The sequence below is a fragment of the Leptosomus discolor genome, chromosome 5, assembly GCF_034619465.1.
Source record: "Leptosomus discolor isolate bLepDis1 chromosome 5, bLepDis1.hap2, whole genome shotgun sequence".
Classification (NCBI taxonomy): domain Eukaryota; kingdom Metazoa; phylum Chordata; class Aves; order Leptosomiformes; family Leptosomidae; genus Leptosomus; species Leptosomus discolor.
The window spans coordinates 77,823,019-77,845,870 of NC_141395.1; the positions used below are offsets into that span (position 1 = coordinate 77,823,019).

The following is a 22,852-nucleotide window of genomic DNA, read 5'->3' on the forward strand; positions in this document are numbered from 1 at the left end:
ATGAACTAACTTCCAAGAAAAAAAACAAAAAAGCAACAACCATCCTCTTCTTTTTACAATTTGCTTGCTTTAATTTATGGCTTGCTCCCACAATTTTGATGCTGATATTGCTCATCTTCTAAATGCTTCTGGTGGAAGGACAAGTGTTCATCATCATTGAACCCTCATCAGGAGAGGTTAGCAGCAGGTCACGGAGAGGTGGAAGAGACTTGGAAGCACTGTGAGAAGGTGAAAGAAAATACCCAGCTTTGCCTTTTTTAAGCCCATTTGGAGGAAATGAAGCTTCTTCCCTTATGGATGGAGGTAGTGGAGTCGGTATGTTCAGCCTAAGCCTGGGGTGGTAACTGGCAGGTACCTGCAGCACCCTTTCCTTTTTGCCTTACATTGGACCCGACATCGTACTTGGTCAGCAGCGACAGCAGGACCTGAGTGGGAAAGATGTTCATTGTAAGGAGGAGGAACGTGAAAGTGTTTACCTTCGCCTTTTTGCTCATCACAGTAACGTCATTTCTGCTGAATTACACGGACCAGGTGACCATGACCACCTGGGATCTGAGACATCTCATCATGCAGTTTTCAGGGCAAGTCCAAAAGCTCTTCAAGTATCCCAGGAGACCTTGCAGCTGTCGCACGTGCATTTCTGAGCTGGGACATTCCCTCTGGTTCGATCAGAGATTTAATTCAACTATGCAACCTTTCCTGACCTCACAAAATGCCTTCATCCCAGAAGACAGCTACAGGTGGTGGCTGGTAAGTGGGAGGTGTGGATGCGGCCCGGCGTTCGTGCGACGGTTGCAGTGTCAGGCTTCGAGCGAGGCCGAGCAGACAGCAAGAGATGGTTCCTGCCAAAAACATTTGCTGCCTCGCCCGACAAGGCAGGCGGAGGTGGAAGGAAGTGAGCGTTCATGCTGCTGTTTAGCTCGGAGGTGCTCAGGGTGCATGTTCACTTGCTCTAAGCTAGAAGAGTCCCTGGTAGAGTTAGGTGGTGAATAGAGAATTTGCAGATGTCGATATTGCCTTTTTTCTCCCTTCTCTTTGAAAGTCTAAACTTTTTCAGCTGGTTTGTTTCACTTCAGACGGTAAAAATGGCTTTTGCGGTCCTTCGAGGTAGCAAAGCAAACTCGTCGTGATGTAATTCCCCTGGGGCTCTCCCTGTCGTAAGACATGTAAATAATTAGCAGGATTAAATGGAAAATGATTAATTCCTTATGTGTGAGAACAGTCTCGGTTGTGGCCGATGAAAAATGGGTCTGTAAAGCGCACGGGTGGCCGCAGGTCACTGGGAAGGAGCAGCCCCTGGATATTCTTGAGCAGGGTGGTCCAAAGAGCCCAATCCAAGCATCATGAAATATAGTGGATACGTTGTTTGAAAAGCACAGAAGAGAAGGTGTATCCTGATGTCTTGCCTAATTAAAGCCCCTTTTATGTTTTCTTGAAACAAGACTTTGATTAAATGAATTGCTTGTCACCTGCACCGATGAGCTGCTAAATCTCAGTTTCATTATGACTTGCTTTCCACCTCTTCAGAAAAAAATAGTCTCCCTGCCTTTCTTTGAACACACAACAGCCTGCAACTTGGTGTCCGGCCGCAAGCACAACCCTTGATGTTGAATTTGGGGCTTTTGGCCCTTCCCTGGTGCCCTGAGGAGGCCCCTCCGGCAGGCACCCAATTCGCAACGGGGGCATTTAGATTGTTGGAGGTATCAAGTGCTGTGGGAAGGAGTCTGTATCTGATTTATCACTTCTCACTCTGCTGACTGTTGCATTTACTGATGGAAAAAGAGATGCCGCCGAACTCTGACATCTTTAATTGTTGCAGAAATTACATCCTCAATTTATGACGAAACCCTCCTTTTAGCTATGAGTCTCACATACTCCAGGCATTGCATCTTTTCACTTGCCCCTTGGCCATGACTCATATTTCCCATCACTTGTGTTTCTTCTTGCAGCCCCCAGACACTTTTCCTTCTGGTCCCCACATTTCCTATCTGGGCTTTGCTGGAGCCATGAGAAGGGAAGACAGCAAGCTCACGTCCTTCCCCTTCCCCTGGGGTGAGGTTTCATCAGGGAGCTGAGCTGATCTAACAACCGGCAGTTTTTGGAGGAGAGGGGATATGCCAAAGTGAGCTCAGTAGATGAGAGGATGAGGTTGTTGATGGACACCATGAGTGTTGTGGCTGGTTGTGAATTGCCTCCTAATTGCCTCTGAATACAGAAAGCACTCCGCATCTTGAGGAGGTGCCGAAGAGAGGGTGGGATGATCAATCCTAAATCCTGGTGTTGCGTGGGGGCTGTGCTCCTGCAGCACCTGGGCTGAGGAGGAGTCTGCGAGGACTGGAGGAGTCCTTGGCTGGGTGGGCAGGGTGCCTCTGCTAAGGGGTTTCTTCCCCCCAGGGCTTGTGCATCACTCCTGAGCGAAGGCACACTGCATTCTGCGCTGAGACCCTACTCTGAATTAAAAATGAGATTTGAATGTGTTCTCTCTTGAAAAAAAATAAAAATAAAAAAGGAAGAAAAAGCTTGGGTGTCTCAGTACAGAAGTCTGAATTTCTGATTCTCCTTCTTGTAGTGAAACTGAAAAAAAAAAAAGAAAAGTACAAATATCTCACTTCAACTCAACCTGAAACAGATTTTTTGGGGGGAGGGATGTTTCTTTTTCAGCTAAATTAAAAACTAGTTACTTTCAGGACAGCCAAAAGTGTTCTTTTTCTTCCACCCCCAGCCCAACTAAAAGCTGTCCGTTAATTTTCAGAGCTGTCTAACCCTATTTTTAGTGTTTTCATTCAGTTGTTTGGTTTGGGTTTTTTTTTTTTTTTTTGTATTCAGGTCAAGTTCAAAGGGAGTATACCACTTCAGAACATAAAATCAAAGCAGGTTTTTCTTAGATGGTAAAAATAAATCTTCTTTCTACACCTTTTCCTCCATATTTTTTTTTTTCAGCCAGAAGTTATCTTCAACCAGAATATGTGAAATATTTTGGCGTCCCCCAAAACTGTGTTGTGTATGGAAATCAGTTACTTAAAATGTTTGCCCTAATCTATGGTAGATGGAGAAGGTGCCCTGATTCCTCTGCAGGATGCTTTTGGGTAAACCCAGGCATGACATGGCCTCAGCTCCTTGTTGCAGCTCTTTCCTATATGCATGTTACTCTGGGTAAGCCTTTCCTAGACAGGGTCATTTCTACAGTAAGTAATTCCCAGGGGCATCCTGACTGTGCTTCCTTTTTGCTGTTCATTTTTAGGCTCATCTTCAGAATGATTCTGAGCTTTCAGCCAGTCTTAAGGAAAACATTGCTCGTGGCCATGTTTTACTCTCATTTGCTTTGCCAACTCAATAATTTGTGACTTTTTACTATATTTGGACTTAAAAGATGAGGCATGAGGAGTCCTGAGATTGCTTAAACTTCATTTCAGGGGAGAAATGACTGTACATTTACTCTCAGGAACCGACTTCAGACAGCGTGGTGGTTTTACTGTGCTGTAACTGAGACGATGGTGGCTGCACTGGAGCTATTTATTATACGGCTGTGACTTTCCTGTCACAGGGAGACCCGTGTAATGTGCTTGGTCTAAACACAGGCAAAGTCCTTGCTGGAGAGTTGTCTGTCTACCGAGCTCAGTCTGCCCTCCCTTCCCACTAACCCTGTTGCTGTATATGTAAATAAGGATTATTCATCCAAATACTCCTGTAGCGTTCGTATCCCTCCACTTCTAGGAAAGCGAGGACTGATTTCAGAGCCTAATGACCGGTATTTGAGATGGAGTGACATTTGGGGCCAAAGAATGGGGTGGTTTCACTTGCTTACAGCTCTTCACATGGCTGCCAGGATTCTTTGTTTGGAGAATATATGGTTTAAGCTCTTCCAGCTTGGTAGGATGTAGCCTTTTGGAACGAAATATTCCTGGCTGCTGTGAGTAAAATTGCGTTGTCCATACTGGAGTTAGCAGTACCACCTGTGCAGGTGGGAAGGAGCAGGGAAGAGAAGGTCAGTGCCACTGTACCTGCAGCGGCTCATCTTTCTGCGCAGGGCAGGGCTGCTTCTGGAGAAGGCACCTGAAAATGTAGCTGGCCGTGTCTGTGTTCAGGGAAACAAGGGGGCTGTTGTCAGGGCTGTTACTTGCTTTTCATTTGCTTAAATCTACCCAGCTGATAAACTCTGCCTTGGTTACTTTAGTCGAGCTGCAAACAATGGCCCAAATTCTTCTCCTGGGTACACCCCTGCCGATGGTCTGTGCTTTTTGTGACTTGGAGTCCTCCTCTCTCGGAGGTGATCTGGGCATTAATAATATTCCAGACTGTAACCAGCTTGTTAGAAATTCCTTCCTTCCTTCATTCCTTCCTTCCTCTCTTCCTTCCTTCCTTCCTGTGTGTCTCCCTCTGTCCGTCCGTCTGCCTTCCCTCATTTTACACTCAGGGACTGTGAGAGTTTCAGTGTTTTGGGCAGTGGCACCTTGCATTACATGATGCATTTCTTTTGGTTTGTATTTTCTTTCCCACCTCCCTGAGCTAATTCACCTGCAAGTTTTTCATTGTTGTTCCATGACACAAATGCTGTGGACATTTCCACTAAATTTAGTAGCCTGTATATAAGGAAACAGGACAAGAATTATATGGTGTAACACAGCTTAGCATTTATTTATAGTTTTCCTGTTTTGTTCTCAGGGTTTTTTGGCATGTTTTTAGTGGTCAGAAAGTATTAAAAATACGAGATCAGAACCTGCTGTTCTAAATCCAATATAAACCTGTTGAGGTTGATGGATTAAAGCTGTGATAAGTAAAATCAGGCTCAGAGTTCCCTGGCAATCTTATCTGTAGCACATTGTTCATAAACTACCACGTTGCAACAGTTTTTATCTCAAGACTTATGATATTTGAGGGGTTTGCTTTCTTTTTTTTTTTTTCTGGAAGAAAGCTCAGCTTTTGGGGCCACGTGATTAGTGTATCTAAAAGAAAATGTTAGCTTTTAGTCGTTAGGTTTGTAGGAAAAAATGTAATATCCGGCTTAAAGATTTGCTAACCAGACGGTGAACAAAAGGGCATTCCCAACACATGCACTGGGGAAGTTGTGGAAGCTGTGCTTATTTTTAAGACAGCAGCAGAGGTACTTGGCACCTGAGTCATACATTTTGAATGCTCTTTGTAGAAAATTTGCCCAAAGCCACTTTGATCACCAGAAGTCTTCTTTAAAACTGGGACGCTCTCTGTGATACTTTGAAAGCAATACAAAGAGTTCAGAGCATTGAAGGCAGCTGCAGAAGGTGGTGCCAAATCCAGCCCAGGTCCCAGGCTCTAGTCCCAGTGCCTGCTACATGCCCACCTGGCGTTATACTGCTTGGGTGCAAGCGTGATGTTTAGACCAGACTTGAACGTACTGGGAGAACCTGACCCTGCGCTACCTCCTATCCCCACTGGCAGCCCCCACGTAAGTCCAGCGGGGCTGCACCTCCAGGGTCTCCTACGGCAAGGACAGATGGATCTGAAGGTGGTCCAAGCTCATGGGTTGCTCTTAAGCACTGCGGTGTGCTCTGCTGAGTTGCAAGCATCCTGCAGCCAGAAACGAGGGCACACAGAGCTGGTGGAGGCAGGATCTTTGCTCCTTAGACTAGTGTGGAGGTGACCCATACCAGCCATGGAAGTCAGAAATCGCACAATTTGGCATACGCATATTATTTTGTGTTAGTTACGTAATATATGTACATTACGTTCATATTTGAGAATGCGTATTTTTTGACAGACACAAATCATTAAACAAAGCCCGAACTCTTGAAAACCCCTATATTCTTCTCCTTAATCTCTTTGATGCACGGTAATTACAGGACATTAAATATAACAATAATAATGCCATATTTTCCAGACCAAGGAGCCATTTTTAAAATTGATGGTTTCCTTTTAACCTCTCCTTCAGTCTGCAAAATGGAGATTACCTGGATTTGCCCCACCAGGCTGTTGCTAGGATTAATCTTTGTACAATGTCTTATAGCTGGGAAGTGCTGCATGACTATTAATGCCACCGAACTGCCGCAGCAAGGCAATTAGTAGCTGTGGAAAAGAGATTCTCATGGGGCTTTATTCCCTCTTTATCTTTTAAAAACAGCTAAAAAAGAAATTAAAAGCCATAAAACCAGTATTGCTGCACCAGCTTCCCCAGGCTGCCTGCCTGTGTGCTTGCAGGGCTGCCCTGGCAGTGCTGGCTGCTGCCAGATCCACAGCTATTCCTGCCATGAGGGTTGTGTCTCATCCATGCTCCATCTGCATTCACATCACACCAATGATTACAGGTTAAGCAGGATATTTTCTACATGCTAATAAGTTGAGATTTGTAGGTGTATTTAATATGCTGCCAAACTTGTCTGTGGATGCAGGATGCACAGGCACCAGGAGAGCTTTCCTCTGAGGCTCTCGTGACTGCAGCTGTGCCCTCACCACTCCAAGCTATCAGCTCTGAGCAGCCTTGGCTGAATTCACACCCTCCCTTTGCATCCCCTTAGCTGAGTTTTGGATATTGCTCCTTGGCAATCGCTGGTAATGGGATGCTACTGGAGAGTCCAGGGAAGCCTTCTGAGAAGTTTATAAAAGCAGCAAAGGCCCTTGTTATCCTTATGGAGGTGTGCACACAGTGATGAGGCAAGGAGCAACAGGCTCTTCCTTGGGAAGCTATTCGTGGGTAAAGAAAGGAAGCACATAAATTTTGAGGGTTCTTTTTTCTTCCTTTTTTTTTTTTTTTTTTCCCTTGCTTTTTTAAATAAGAAGATGCAAAACCAGCTAGTAAACTTCTCTGTGTGAGATGGGGAGTTTCTACAGCTAGGAGGACAGGGTAGTTTTCCTTTCCTGTGAAGATGATTAGGAAACTTCTCAATCTGAACTCCCATTTATGTCTTTTAACAGTCTAAGGTGAAGAGTTGACTCTCAAGTGCCAGACAAATATTTTATGAAGGGGAGCTGGAGTTTTAAGTGATCTAGTGATATTTTATATGTGGACACAAGGGAGGTTAAGGTGCTTTTTGGACTTGGGCAAGAGGTTAAGGTGCATCACTAGACATGGCTGTTGCTTGCAAAGACATCTGAGAAAAGCAGCCGCTCCACTCAGGACACAGCGGTCAGGTATTTCTGAAGCCCATTTCTAGCAGCTATATCCACAAACATATCCCTGGCACACAGCTACAGAACTTGAGGGAGGATGCTGTCCCAGCAGAGCCACGTGGCACAGACGTGGCTCTGCCTTGCACAGCATGGACATACTTTCACCCAGTGCTTTTGTTGATTTATGGGAAAGGCCAGACTGGTGGGAGCTTGTGAAAAAAAAAAAAAAAAGATAACATTACTCAAATAAAAGGACAAAAATTTTATGTGGGAAAGTGAACTTTAATTGGCTTGTAATTGTAATGCTATTAAAATGGTCTTTTTCAAGAAGTCAGGTAAACATTGTGCAATAAGGAACTGGCTGCACATTAAGTCTGAACTTTAAAAGCTGTATTGGCCTTGGAGTTACCCATCTTCATTGCCTGCTCTGCTCCTTTTTGCTGAAATTACAATTAACCAGTGCTGATTGAAGATTAGGCCTGAAAAGTGTAGTCCAATCAGATAATCACTGAGGAAATTAAAGCAGAGCAGTTCTAATGAGTTAAGAACAGATGTCTTACTGTATGGATATTCAGCACACAGTGCAAAAAGGTCATCATCCTATCTGAGGTCATTGAGGGAATCTCTAACACAAGTAGTAATCTTTGCTGTGGAAGTTGAGTACAACCAAGACATCATGGGGTGGTGGTCTCCTGCTTTCAGGCTGGTATCAGTGCCCATATTTTAACCTGGTTGCAATAGAGTTACTTTAGACAGATAGCAGCGTAACAGAAAAAAAAAGGCAGATCCCTATTCTGTGTAAACAGAGGTGCCTATCCATTAAAATGTTTATTACCATTTTAATGCATCAAACAGAAGTCAATACTCCAGCTCCTTTCCTTTCCTGATTTGATCATTCTGGCTGAAAAGGCAATGTAACTTTAAAAGGGGGCTCAGGTACTTAGAATTTTCTGAAAATTACCTTCCTCATCTGAATTTTATCAGGCAAAACCAGTTCAAGAGCAGCTTTTGGGTTTTTTTTGTCCCCAGAATAGCTATGTTCTTAAAAATGTTTTGGTACATGTTTGGTGGTTTTCCCTTTCTTTCTTAAAGACAGTTAAAGTCAGCTCACCTTTACAGAGAGAAAATGTACATGGATGTATGCACATAAATGTCCAAATAACTCAAAATAAGTTCCTTTTTTTAAAAAAAAAAGATTGATTTTTCTACATTATATATCTGATAGTACACTCTAAGACATCTATGAAATCTCCATTTATTTTGAAGGCTGTAGGCTTTCTGACATTGTTTTTCATACATTCAGAGTAAAAACAGGTTAGAATGGATTCATAAAGAATACACAAGACTTTAGATATGTGAACGTTTGTTTGTAGCATCACACACAAATTTAGAAGGATATAACCTTTTTCACTTAAATGCTTGGGCCATCTGCTGACTAATGACATAGGTGGTAATAATGACAGTGCTTGTCTGGACATCCTAATTACCTGGCGTCCTAATCACCTTGTGCAGTCCATATATGAGTATATAGGCTCGCAAGAATTAGCAGGAAGATTTAGTCTATGTATGCAACGTTTCTTGGTCTTCTTTGATTCAAGTTCTTGGCCCCAGTGTTGGCTTGTAGCTCTGAGCTCCACACACCTGTTGTTCAATTCAGTGCAAATAAGGTTGCTTTACATAGTTCTGCAAAGAGCATGAAAATTAAACAAAAATTGCAGTGATACATCCATTTGTGTGTGTGTGAGAGAAAGAGAGATGGCAGGACAAATCAACAGCTCCTGGTGCAGTCAAGGGAAACACAGTGGAAACTAAAGCCAAATCGCCCCAGGCCACTGGTGGGAGTTGTGGGAAAAGATGTTTCTCCTCTCTTCCTCCCTATATCTCCTTGCCCTGGGCTCACAGAGCAAGGGCAGAGCCTTTTGGCAGGTTTCATGTTAGGAGCCGTTCTCCCTTTGTGAATTTGCAAGGAAGCGGCACCACGACGGTAGGCAATGCTTTTTGTGAGCGTGCCAGCACTCCCAACCTCATTAGTAGCCCTCAGAGAGCAAAGCCTCAGAAAGGGAGTGTCTGACAATCACCTGCCCTGCACCTTGCCTGTACCTTCCCAATCCAGCCATTGTTTCCACCATGCACGACAGAGTTGCTACAAAAGAGCTTCCCTCCATGGCAACAGACACAATGACCAAGGTCCGGGTGGTTTTCTTCATCCTGGAGAATTTTTTTAGATGATTTTACCTCGAGCCCTCAGGGCTAACTCTGTTGTAGTTTCTATTGCGCTAGCAGCTGGTTCCTCCACAGTCCGGAACAGATGCAATAAGATCTCCCGCTCCCACTTCTGGCATATGCCAAAATTTGTGGAAGGGATGTCAGCCACTTCCGTGCTCTATCAGGTTCCCTGAGACTCTTCTGTCTTTCCTAGGGAGGTTAAAAGAAATCTTTTACATGTTCTAACAGAAGATATCTGGCCCAAGGTGAAATTAGACTTACAGACACCAGCGGAACTTTCATTCTGCTAATGTCAGCCTTGGGGAGAATGCATGACCTGTTCCACCATAGCTAGGATTGAGGAAGTGTGGAAATCTGAGGAGAAGGAGGGGAAAAAAGTACTTTAAAAAGTAAATGGGAAGAGATTTTCCACTCTTTTTTCCCACTTCTGCTCCCAACCCAAAGCCTTGTAAGACATTCCGCAGGAGACAGTGTCTGCAGGTAGATGCAAGAATGGTCTTTGACAAGAAGCTATGTCTTGCTCACAGAAAAGCTAGCTATATTGGTAACCCAGGGTGATTTTTCTTCCTAACAGAAACTGCAAGGAGAGAAATCTCCGAAGAATATTAATGCTACTCTCAAGGAATTGTTTGGGATCATTCCCGGGGATGGGGATCCACTGCAGGAGCGAGACAGTTACACATGCAGACGATGCGCCGTTGTGGGCAACTCTGGGAACCTTCGGCAGTCTCAGTATGGCCAAGATATTGACTCCCATGACTTCGTGCTCAGGTGAGTAGGCACCACCTTGGCTCCAGGTGTCTGTTAAGATTCGCTGGTATTTTGGGGGGAAAGTGAGCAAACAAGATTTCAGGGGCTATCTAGTGAACTGTAGGTCAAATCTAAGTTCCAGGAAGGTAGACAATGCATGTTGGAGATAGGACCTCATCTTTTAGCTTGGGAAAAAACCATGAACAGGTGTTGATACTGTAGCTTGTTCTGCACTATCCATAATGCCCTGTGTTTAAAAATACAGCTGAAAAAACCTGCAGTTTTGAGTAAAAATTATTTCTGCAGCTAGTACTCACAAGTGGTCTTTTACACGCTTAACTGACTGTGTCAGATATGACCTTCTTGCACTGGTTCTTTCTTAAGCAACAGTGGGGTGGGAAAGCCAAAGTCACTTTGGACAGGCAACAATTGTTTGGCTGCAGCTACTTTGTAAAGGGTCGCATCACCTCTTCCTTTAGAGGCAATGAAGGTTGGCTATTTTGTCCCAGTGAAACACAAGCGGGACCTAGGTAAGAAGAGCTAATCGCCCAGAGCGCAGCCAAGATATCTGAGCTGATCAAGTTCATCTTCAGCGCATTGTCTGGATTTCACACCACAGCTGCCAGTACAGCACCATTTGGGGAGCAATGCAGGGCAGGTCAGAGGGCCTAGAAGGAAGCGATTGCTATTGAAAATACCACGTGTGAGATTATACTTTCAGAAATAACATAACCTTTAATAGGAAGCTGTGCACTGAAGTCATGAATGAATTAGCAGAAGATCAACACTATTTGAACTGTTAAGCCACCTTAGGCCACTTGGCTTCCAACGTGGCTCGGACATGCTGTAGAGTCTTCAGATGACATCTAAATGCTCACGATAAATCATTTCAGGAGTTGCTTCCTCCAGTTGCATGCCTTGCCCTCTCCCAAAAGTACCTCCCCGAAGGCAAAGGCAGCCAACCTGGTCTTTAGATGCACAAAGGGAAGCGAAGAGCCCTTGACATTAGTCCTGCAGGTGGCAAATGTGAGTTAGTTAAGGTGCATTTATGCTTAACTCCGTGTCCCTCACTATGGAGACAGCCCCATTCGTGTGTCGACTTTCTTATCTTGCCTGGCCTATGTTTCTAGATTCATACAGAAAAGGCTTTGCTAGATTCAAAAGCTATTTTTCGGAGTAGTAACTACTACTCAGATGTGTGTTTCTGCTCTGAGGCTTTGCCCTTCCCATAGCCATTCATCCCTGACAAGGGAGAAACTCTCTGGGACTTGGAATTGAACCTTCCAGTCTCGGATTTATATATTAGCAATCTCAAGCCAGATCTGAAGGGATGGCACAAGGTTTTAGTATTCACCATGGAAACTTGTGCAGAGAAGGTGACCCCTCTGTGTGTAAATCCAACAAACAACATCTCTCGTGACCTGATAGTCACTTGCACGTGCTCTGGCGATACAGCCAAGTGCGGGGAAGAAACAGGGAGTCTGAGGGGACGTCTTTCCTTCTGGACACCGTGTTCCAACCCACTTTTTTTTATCTAACCATCTACTTTCATGAGGAAGGAAATTCCTGCAAATTCCTGCTCGGTCCTTCCTGCTGAGACTGGGTGTGAACGCTGCCTTCTGTCATGTTGCACAGGCAGCCCCACCACAGATGGTGAGGGAGATAAGGTACATAGGCCCAAGGGCAGGTCGTGAGTAACATAACTAAGATGCCATCCTTGACTTTGTTCTGACGTAAAGAAAACCCCATATTTTATACCTTAGACTGACTAATCTCAAAAAGAGCCATAGTAAGTCTCATGCTTTACTACTATTTCTACACAGTACGATGTGGGTCACTGGCAGGGAAAAGGCTAAGTCAATAACAAGTCCACGCAGGCTGGCTATTCTTCCTACGCCAATAAATCCTGTTGAGGGAGTTAGAAGAAATTTAACTAATTCACCTGGGGGATGACTGCAATAACACAGCCTGGCATAAACTTGATAAAGAGTTTTTACCTCCCCTGCTATCAGTGACCAGGGCAGCATGTTATCTGGCAAGGTATGATGCTCCTCATCGCCTCGTCAGCTTCATCATTCCATGTCCTCCCTGCACTTCAGCCAGGAGCTGAGCTAATGTCTCTGCAGAATACTCCACTGGGCTGCAGAGAAACCTCATCCTGCTCAGAGCCAGCTTGGCGGTTTCTCTGTGGTGTTGCACAGCGCCATGGATTCATGCAAGGACAGTTAGAGACACTTTGGGGCTCTATAATCTGCATTATGCTACAGCACAGAAACATGCAAATCTCTACCAGTAGGGAACTAATTGCTGAGGAGGAAATTGCTGATGTGTCCCCAGATTTGCTTTCAGAAGTGAACACAAGCATAGAGGCATTTCTGCAGTCCTGAGTTCAGAAAACCCTACTCTGTTCCCTGATACACCCAACATAAGGTAGCCCAGTTTGGCCAACACATTTGACTTTTTACACCTGTACAGATGGGGGGGAATGCCTGAAACAAGTCAAGCTGGTGGACTTCAGGGCAATGTTTTTCTCAGCTACTGGAGGCTGCAACTTTAGGATGAAAGGAGCTGTGTCCTCGTGGACTCACCTCTCTTTTGATCAGCTCTCTGCTGACTGTAAAGGGAACATAGGGATGTGCTCAGAGACAGGCCTGCTTGGTGAACACTCTCATTCAGTCGAAGGAATCCCACACTAAAGTTGAGCTTTCGTTTGCTGTTAATTTACCCACATGAGTGATGGTCATTTCAGCCTGCTTGAGGACCCCTACACCCTATCAAGGCTGTCTGAAGAGCCTACGTACAGCGCTCTCCTTAGCCATGGGAGCATTTTCCTGGCACCTCAAGCAAATTGTGTGGGGAAGATTCACATGTGTTTGTACCTGTCTAATTCCTCTCCTGCTTCTTCACTCTCTCACTTCTTACTTTTGGGCTGCAGAATGAACCGTGCCCCCACCGCTGGCTACGAATCAGATGTTGGGAGCAAGACCACTCACCACTTTGTTTACCCTGAGAGCTACAAAGAGCTGGCAGAAAATGTGAGCATGATCCTGATCCCCTTCAAAACACTGGACCTGCGCTGGGTTGTCACTGCTCTCACCACAGGCACCATCAACTTGTGAGTAAAGGCAGGCAGAAGGGGTGGGAGCTCCTGCACCTCATGTTGCTGTAGGAGATAAAAGCCTACTCTGGGCAAATCCCTGCTTCTGATAAGGCTTAGGGAAGCTTTAAAGACCCTCTCAGGTCAGAGTTCAGTTTGGAACACTTGCTTTCTAGGAAAATCTTAATGTTACGGTGCAGTCTTTGAGGTGAAGATCCAGATCCAGCTCTTCACAGGCTCACACAGTGGTCTCAGAGAAACGTAAAGGGGAGTTTTTGCTGCTGGAGGTGGCCAGTTTGAGCAGTGGCTTCTTGGGCTTTGGAGTTCGGTGCCTCATTTTGGGCTTCTGCTCATCCTTCCTCCTCTCCAGTCCCTTGGGAGTACAGTGAGTACAGCCAGCATGCCTGTACCAGATGTGCCCATCAGAAAGCCATCTGCAGAATCAGGTGTTTGATGGGTTATTAGTTTAGTAGTGGTCCTAGACACCTGGATTATCCCACCTGGGACACTTGGGTGGCCAAGTGGTCCTCCAACATATATTATCTTCCAGAAGAAGACAAGGAGGCAGAGAAGGATGTGCAGGTTGCTCACACAAGGCAGCGACAGCAGAAGCAGACCACAGCACTTAGTCCTCAGATCCACAGCATCCTCCCCTGGACAGGTCGGTCAGGAGTTCAGTCTGTCTTTCCTGGTGAAACGTGATTGAGAGCCGTGCAGAGGAGACGCTGTTGTTTGTGTGTCACCTGTGTACCTTAGCCTTAAATTCACATGTTCTACTTGGCAGTAATGTGCCACACTGGTATTTATTCTCAATTTCTTCTATATAAGCGCTTTCATAAGTAAATGTTGTCCTGCTTAATACATTTATGGCCGCACTAGAACTAGAAATGTGAACAAAATGCGCGTTTCTTCTGGGCATCTGCTAGCAGAGTCTCTCCCTTCCTGTAAGCTGGCTTTTCCTAATCCAGAGAATGAAATACTTGACATTTGTACTGTGTGTGAGGTTATCTGCTGGATGTAAATCCAGCGCCTTGTGGGATTGCTCTGTGGCACCCTGCTACACATAGACGGCAGAGCAGATCAGATTACTTCATTCCAGAGAGAAGGATTTTAAGACATTTCAACTTTTTTTCCTAATTTCAGAGTCTCAGAAGATTAAAAACTTGGAAAAGTATGTCCCTGTTGACTGGGCATAAGACCCGCTTTGCATTTTTAAGGAAAACTTTTTGATGGGACAACAAATAGAGGTTCATTTCTTCTTTTCTTTTTCTTTTCTCTCTTTGCAAATGTGCTTTACATTTTTTTTTTCACTTCTTATTAAGAGTCTCTTAACTTGTAACAAACCTTTTTACTATATACAGTCAGAAGTTGTCTTGAAAAAATCCATCTTCAAGACACATTCATAACTTGGAAAAATCAGCCCACTTAGAAAATTGGCTAAAAATATCACCTTTTTTGCAAGGCTTAAGTTTTTTCTTTTAGAAGCTGTATTGATAAAAAAGGTTGAGATCTTCTGCCCTGAAGCCTGGATCCAGATCCTATCAGAAGCAATGGAAAGCTCCTCGCTGCCTTCAGTGGCCTTCGAATGAAGCCGCTTGCTGTATCTTTGTCATATCCTCGCCTGCTCTAGGTAGAGGAGCCCACAGAGGGAGAGTTGCTGCCATCGTCACCCATCCATGTTTCCATCACCATCACTGCTCAGTGCCCAGATTGCAAGGCTGTGCAGTACTTTTTGTTGAGTATTTACCTTCAGAAGTGGCAGCAAGTGGGTTGTGGCAGTAAAATTGAGTGAGCCTTCAGCCTGTCAGGAGGACAGAACTGGTTGAAGACAAGGCAGTCACAGCACATGAAAGGAAAAACATCTTTGCTTAATAAATTACAGGATATATTACATATTATAATTAGATTGTATACACGGGCTTGAGCTTGGTAAGCATCTGGTATAAATTAGTGTGTGTGTATTTATCCACATGGAAGAAATACCAGTATTTTTTAAGATTTTTGCTGTACTCAAAGCAGGGAAATTGCATAATGAATAAGCTGGTACATGCTAGAATAATAAAACCAGAAAATCATAAGCACACAAATCATAGCAATATATGTAACATAATTTTAGGCTAGCAGAATAAACCTGTGATCATGCATTAAACACACAATGTCAGGTATGAGGTACAAGGAATTTGTTGGCTGTACATTTGTAAAGGGGAGAAGGCATGAAATAAAAGCAAAACCCATCTGAAATGTGGTACTTTAGAAGAAACACACACCTCCTTACCTTGACCTGCATGGCCGTTATGCCTTGTGCACAGGCTGCATAGTATCAACTGAGGTTAGGTTAACAAGAACCTAAGTGCACTCATAGTTAAAAAAGATAAGCATCCTGTGTTGGTTAAACTTTTACACAATGTTTAATTTTCTGTATCCCATTCAAATGAAGTAGCAATTTCCTAAGACTCAAGACCTGTGAATTAATCATATTCTCCTCCCAGCAGTATTACAATTCAAACAATTTTTACAGTTCAAACCAAAAGCCAAACTGCAGATGGCCTTAATATTAGATTGAATTGATAGCTGAATGATTCTCTCAGACATGTCCCATTTGACTGATGGATGTCACATTTTAAAGTGGCTCTCTAAGACTGAGCATTATCCCAGAAAAGACCAAGAAAAGCCTTCTGGGACAGAAAACCTTCAGCCCCTCATCAGTCATATATTTAGCCTGGTTTCCTTAACTTGCCATCTGCAAGTGTTTTAGGAATCTCCGTAGTGAAAAAAGCTCCATGTATCTCCACTTGGTTTGGCAAAGGGCAATTTTTTTATTCCTTAAAATATTCCACATCTTCCACTTTGGTCAACAGTACTGTAAATGTCCTGTACAAGGTGGCCAGTAATAATGACAGACTTCACTAGAGCCCTGCAAAGTGGGTCATAAAAGATGTTTTCCAAATTATATCTATTCCACCTGTAGCCACCTTTCTCACAGGCATCACTCTTTGAACGGCTTCTGTGTGGTGACTTACTGAGTCACTAACTTCTTGGCTGCTATGCAGCCCAGGTTTTACGTGATCATAATGGCTTAGGTCTCCATTTGGTCTTAATCAGTGTGCCAAGGCTTTCCGTCCGTTTGTATGAAATTCCGCAGCCAAATGACAGCAGGACTTGGGTATTGCTTCTGAAAAAATTAAATATCCCATGATTAAAATGACTAACATGTCATCTGACAAGAGCTACAGTAGTCTCATGGTTGGATCAGAGCTGTCTGCAAATACTGTCTCGAACATTGCATATCGTTCTCTTTGGTCTTCTACTGTACCTAGCTAGATGTCCCTGAAATATAGCCCCCTTGTTTCCTCCACATCACATTTTTAGAAAAAATTGGCTGTTTATTTAGATAATAAAGAGGAGATTTTACCAGCAAAGAAGCCCTTTTTCTCTTCATAATCACAAAAAGGACATGGGATCATCAAGCCTACTTCTACTGACTTTGCTAATCAAGGTCAGGCGTGGGAAGCAAATGCAGGGCAGATCTGCTGAGAGCAGATTAAGAAGTCTGCATGGGCGTCCCTTTCCCCATTAGCATCTTGTGTCACATCTTAGGAGGACTGGAACTCACCCACTGCACCCAGCCCAGAGCAGGGATTGCAGGTCAGGAGTGCTGAGAAGTACCTAAGGAGATGAAGACATTGCTAGGTCACCACTCATTTGGGAAGACTTAGACTAATGTTTCAAAACGCTGATGATCCATGATTCAAAGACAAATAAAACCTTAATGTCAGGAGCCTTGTTAACAAAAATCAAGCAAAAACATTTAGATTGAACTAATGGAAGGCTTTGTGATTTACCACAACCCATCTAAAAAGTATACAGGTTATATTTTGGGATATACTCCAATTATGAGGCCAGTTCACCAGAATTTTTTCGCTTGAAACAAACTGAGGGAGACATTTTTTTTACAGCACTTATGATGAGCTGTGCAATGCCAGCATGAACTGGGCATGAGATATGGGGAAGAAAACATTTTTATGTTTTCCAGACATGACTCATGATTTCAACCCAGTCATAAGGCATGACTTGGAAGGTTTATGCTGGGAACTGCAGGAAGCCTTCAGCATCCCCCTGGGGAGGAGGGGAATAGCTTGCTGGTGAGGGGCTGTGTACTGGGAATGCCCGAGTTGCACATAACCAGAGAGATTACGGACTCTATTACCACCTACTCTGAAAATCATGCAGTAGCTCCAAGTATTAGGAGGGGAAAAGTCTCCCCCTGGTGGGAAAACGTTTATCTGCCACGAAATTAAATGGAAAGCCCTTCCTGTCATCAAAGTGCAGACTGCAACAGTCATGATCCAAGAATTAGAAGTCATGGGCTCCACGTAATATTGACTCTACAGTACATTGTCAACTAAATCTTCAGTGTCCTACTGACAATAATTAACTTGAAAATTTAAAAATGTAATGGCTTTCTATAAACTTGCTTCTGTGACAGCTCAGTTCTTTTCATGCTGTATTACTTAACGGCAGCCTCATTTTCTAACAACTTCTTGAATTTATTACTTTCAAATAATTTGAATTTATTACTGTACATGAAGAACATTCTTTCTATCTTTTGAAATATATGAAAATATTAATATTTTGGAGTTTATTAATCTTGGGTTTTTTTTTTCTTTTAACAGCACATATATTCCAGTTCCAAGGAAAATCAAAGTCAAAAAAGAAAAGGTGAGCAATGCTCGTTTGTGAATTTGTTCTGCTAATCAACTTATAGGTCTTTGGCCTCTTTGGGAGACTGCAGGAATATGGGAAACACCTTGACATTCATGAAAGCTTCAGCCAAAAGACACACACTTTACAAGGCTCAGCTAAGCTAAAGGTTTAGCTCCTGTGTGCTATTCAGGCCACAGGTCAACCACTAAATAACTGAGGTTGGAAAGAATCTGCTCTTGTCATTATGCCATTGCATTACCGCTATTCTGAAGGTTGCATTGCTCCTCTGTTACTGCTCAGGGAGATTTAAGGTGCACCGTGGCCAACAGTGCTCACCCTCCACAGCAGTTGCTCTGTTCCCACCCATTGCAGTCATTTGGATGTAACAACACTTTGAGCTGTGGAGAGCCTTTGGCGTTTGGATAAAATAATTTGACTATGAATGCCAAGGATGTTTCTCACTCCTGGGTCAGTTCCTTGTAATAAGAGGCTAAATGAACTCTGAACAAATGAAGCTGTGTGTTTTCAAGTCAGTGGAGAATTCGTGATAGTATCAATGGCTCTTGGAGAAGGCTTTTAGTCCACAGCTGTAACAATTACCTGTACCAAATTAAACAAGATTGGAGGCTGGGCTCAGGCCAAGTCCATACTGGTTTTGTCCCAGGTGTATTGATACCCTCCCAGGCAATGTTCCAGCAAAGTTTGGAGGATAGCACAGAGCAGGGAATATTCCATTTTGCACAGGGACAGAATTGAGCAGTGGGGACATGATCTGTGCCATGCCACTTCCCTCAAGGCTAACAAAACACCTCTGACCCATTTTATTTCATACTGTGGATGCGTAGAAGGCAATCAGCCAGGGGGGGGGTCTCGATTCTGTGAGAAGGTCCAAGAAAGATTGACAAATCTGCTGCCTACCGTACAGCAGTCAGAAGAGAGTTCATTCTATGGATACTCACTCATAGCCCAAGTATGCTGTGGTTTAATAGACGTGCCCTGCTGCGGGAGGCAAGATTTCCCATGGGGCAGGGTGGTCATTCCCATGTTGGTCTTCCAGCCACCATGCAAAGACTTCTGTTTTGTAGCTGCATAGTTTGAGGATGTAACCAAGGCAGGCTATGTAAGCAGAGGAAAAACATTTCCTCTTCCATAGACCTTCCAGCAAAATAAAAGCCTCATTCTCTCCGCCTTTGGAGAGGCTGATTTTCAAAGGAGCTTAGGCTCCTAATGTCTCAAGGGATGGTAAAGTATGACATTAGCCCCAGAGCATTAAAATTACAGATTAAAGCACATGTCCTTCATTCAGGAGGCCAGGTTTTGCCAAAGGCTTCAGATGAGACGTTTAACCAGTATCAGTTTATATCCCTGTGCTTCAAACTGTGAACCTCTAGGGGGTATTAAATAATCACTTAGCTGATCCCTACCTAGTGTGAGGAACACAATAACCTCTGCAAAACCCTTGTGAGATACACTAGGGCAGGTTGTTAAACGTCACATCACAGCTGAGTAGCACCAGCCCAGGGTATGGCTGGTGATACACAGCAGCTTCCCAAGGAGACACATGAGAAGCTTGTATTTATTCCCACACTGTGTGCTGCAAAACACCCTGTGAGAAGCGGTTACACACAGATACAGTATCAGCAATTAACCTCTGACTTTGTAAAAGGAAAAGCCCTGCAGCTAACCAGATAGCAGTGAAACACTGTCACTCTAATTACACACACAGCATGGAGGGAAAAGCCTCCCTTTGCCTGATTGAGGGAAGGGGCTTGGGAACAAGGGCTCGCACCAGTCCTTGGATTTATTGTACACTCAGGTCTGATCTTAAGTGCTCTGCCTCCATTAGATGGCCTCATAATTTCCCCAGGAGACAACTAAGGGCAATTTATGTCTTGTAAAAAAGCATAGAAAAATAGCATGTTTGGGAAACAGGAGAAATGCAGCTGACACAACCTGATGAGCTTCCTGACAGTTTATACCTGACCTCTGGTTTCCTTAAATCTGTACCTCTGCACATGTCAAGATGTCGTTGGCATATTGTGCAGAAGATGCAGGTGCTCCTACATTCCCACCCAAATTACAGTTGGACTTGATGATCTTAAGGGTCTTTTCCAACCTAAATGATTCTATGAAATCTGGCGTAGCATCTTACGCTTGCCTTGCTCAGGCCTCCAACTCCCCAGAGCTTACCTGCATTACAGCAGGACACTGCAGGGAGAGTCGAATGCTTAATTTTCTTCTCACTTGTGTCATTTCATACCCATTGGTTTCAGTAGGAATCACTCAGGATTTACATTAGTGTAAGCAGGTGGTGTATCAAGACCAAGGAAAGAATATTCATGTATAGCTGCACATGGGAAATAGTCTTGAATGCACTTAACTACGGGACTTTATGTTTCCCTTTCACCTGCTCTCAGGGAATAACTATTATTCCTTCTTCCCCCACTCCCCTACCCTGGTGTCCTTTAGAGATGACATGCTACTGTTGTTATTTTCCCAAAGTATTATACTAATGTGTTTTTCTCTCTAATTTTGCCTAGATCCTGGTTTATAATCCAGCTTTTATGAAATATGTCTATGAAAACTGGCTCCAGAATCATGGGAGATACCCCTCCACAGGCTTTCTGTCTTTGATGTTTGCACTCCACGTATGCGATGAGGTAAAGTCTGGCTGTGTTTGGATATATGGATAACAAATCAAGACATTTCACACTGAACATGCCCTGGCCACTGACTCAGCCTTTTTTTCCCCCCTCTCCATCCTCTCTGCCATTTGCTTCATCAAACAGATGCAGAATGCTCAGTAACATGCAGATATGCTCAACTGACAGTGACAGATTTTTTTCGTGTCAGCAAGTGGTAGAGTTTAAGAAGCATTCCAGGCGAATATAATTAAACATAAATAGTGGGATTCCTCTTAGTATCAAAAGACGTCTAAATATGGATGGTGTCTATGCCCATCTTGTTAGTGGAAGTCCAAATTATATTTTGTCTCACTGTTAAGGCACCAAGAGCCATTGGTGTTGCCCTGGGCATGCCCTCTGCCTCCAGCTGCCACACCAGAAAAGCACGAATCTCTTGGCCTTCTGTGCCCCCTGTCTGCCTTGAGTAGATGTATTGAATACTCAAGGACATCACAAATGGCACTTATGTTTGGGCAACGGCACTGAGTTCTTATCTGTCTAATCAGTAGAGCCAAGAGGCTGAGTGGGCAAACCAACCTCCTGGTAAGACATTAGGAAAGCAGGATTGCTCCCTGGTTTCCAGTGACTGTGCTGCCTCGACCACCACCGACTGTAACGAATCTCAGGCATCTCCATTTGGATATTTAAATCTTAAACATAATCCCACCTGAAGAATTTTGATGACTAGCTCTGATATAAGCCAATTTGGGGAATGCAGGTGGTCTATTTTCAAACCCAAGCTTGTGGGTTTATACAGTAAGTTATGGTAAATGCCTCTGCTCCAGCAGTTACTTGAAGAAATTCCCTGGCTTGAGTGATACGAGATGCTCCTAGGTGACGGGAGACTTAGCTAATTAGTGTAAGGCCAGGTCCTTGGGCTTGTCAGCATGTGGGATAAAAATCACTATGCTCATGAAATCCCTGGCCTGGACACAGATCTGCTGATGAAAGAGGCCTTTTGTCACCCAGGCCTGTGTTGCTTGGAAAGGTGATGGAAATACTCATAATGATGCTAGCAGGAACTGTACCATAGTCAAGGCAGATGGGTGGTTTAGGTGGAGCCTGTTTTCTGGTAAGTAGGCAATGAGCAAAGCTCTGACATTACCAAAAATAACTTAAAACCAGCTTGTATTGAGGTGGGTCCAGGTGTGGGTGGGTTAGGGCGTTTGTTCTGTGGACTATGATCCATTCAAACCCAGCCATATAAGCACTTTCAGTTTAAATAAATCATCTGTGGTGTTTGGGCTTTTACCACGAGAGGAGACAGGCGTAGCCATCAATGAATGAGCCTTTGGGAGAGGAGAGGCCATAGGCATATATATACACAAAGAGCATAACGTCCATCTGCCTCTAAAGTGACTGCAATTGTCATATAATTAAGCATATAAGTGGCAGTCAACACGGGTCATCATTTGGAAGACTAGGAGGAAAATCAAAATGTTCCACTATTTGTGCCCTTAATCAGCTAAAGAGGAGATTCTCACCCCAAGCCACTGACCTCCTGAGGTCAAACATCATGCTTAGGGGACAGAAATAATGGTTTTCATATTGCTAAATAAGAATTCATGGATAGAAATTTCCTTTTCTGTCTGAGTTCAGGTATGGTGGTGGTCTCAGCATAGCTTAGGATGTAATGTCCCTTGAGTAGGTGTTGGGCCATTCTGTGGTTGCATCATCTCATGCAGCAAATAGTTTGACACACCACCAAGGTGCTGCTACCTATAGATAAACTGAGAATCAAGAGAGTTTTTTCAACATTTCAGATGATGACCATTTGCTTTCTAGGCCATAACACCAGCTCTTTCTTCCTTCCTAGGTGAATGTGTATGGTTTTGGAGCAGACAGCAAAGGACACTGGCATCATTACTGGGAAAACAATGCTTCAGCTGGGGCTTTCCGGAAGACAGGTGTCCATGATGGGGATTTTGAGTTCAATGTAACTTTGACTCTTGCCTCCATTGAAAAAATAAATTTTTTCAAGGGCAGATGACCCTGGCGACAGGGAGAAGTGGGAGCTGCAATTTCCAACACGCAGCAGAACAAAGCTCAGTGAAGATGATCTGGGCGCCAGCCAGGTTTGAATGCGTGAATCTGTGGTGGATTCAGAGCATCTTACTCACCGCAGGGAGCTTGGCTGAGGACCAGCTTCCACGCTGCACGTGATTTCCTATCTACAGTTAGCTGAGAACTACCAATCAGTTGTGGGAATAAATGAATCTCTGCTTAGGCTCTACGGCTTGATTCTTGAATTACTAATGAAAGATCTGCCTGTTGCAATTAGGGGAAACCTGGGCACAGGACGCTGTTCATG

General features: G+C 43.9%; 1 protein-coding gene across 1 annotated transcript; it reads left to right on the forward strand.

Moving 5' to 3' along the window:
* Window positions 1-438: 438 nt before the first annotated feature.
* On the forward strand, window positions 439-22,531 carry ST3GAL1 (ST3 beta-galactoside alpha-2,3-sialyltransferase 1). Its single transcript, XM_009960980.2, has 6 exons — window positions 439-750; window positions 9,881-10,077; window positions 12,992-13,171; window positions 17,827-17,872; window positions 20,398-20,517; window positions 22,358-22,531. Exons 1-6 carry the CDS (start codon window positions 439-441, stop codon window positions 22,529-22,531), a joined length of 1,029 nt encoding a protein of 342 aa, XP_009959282.1.
* Window positions 22,532-22,852: the final 321 nt, after the last annotated feature.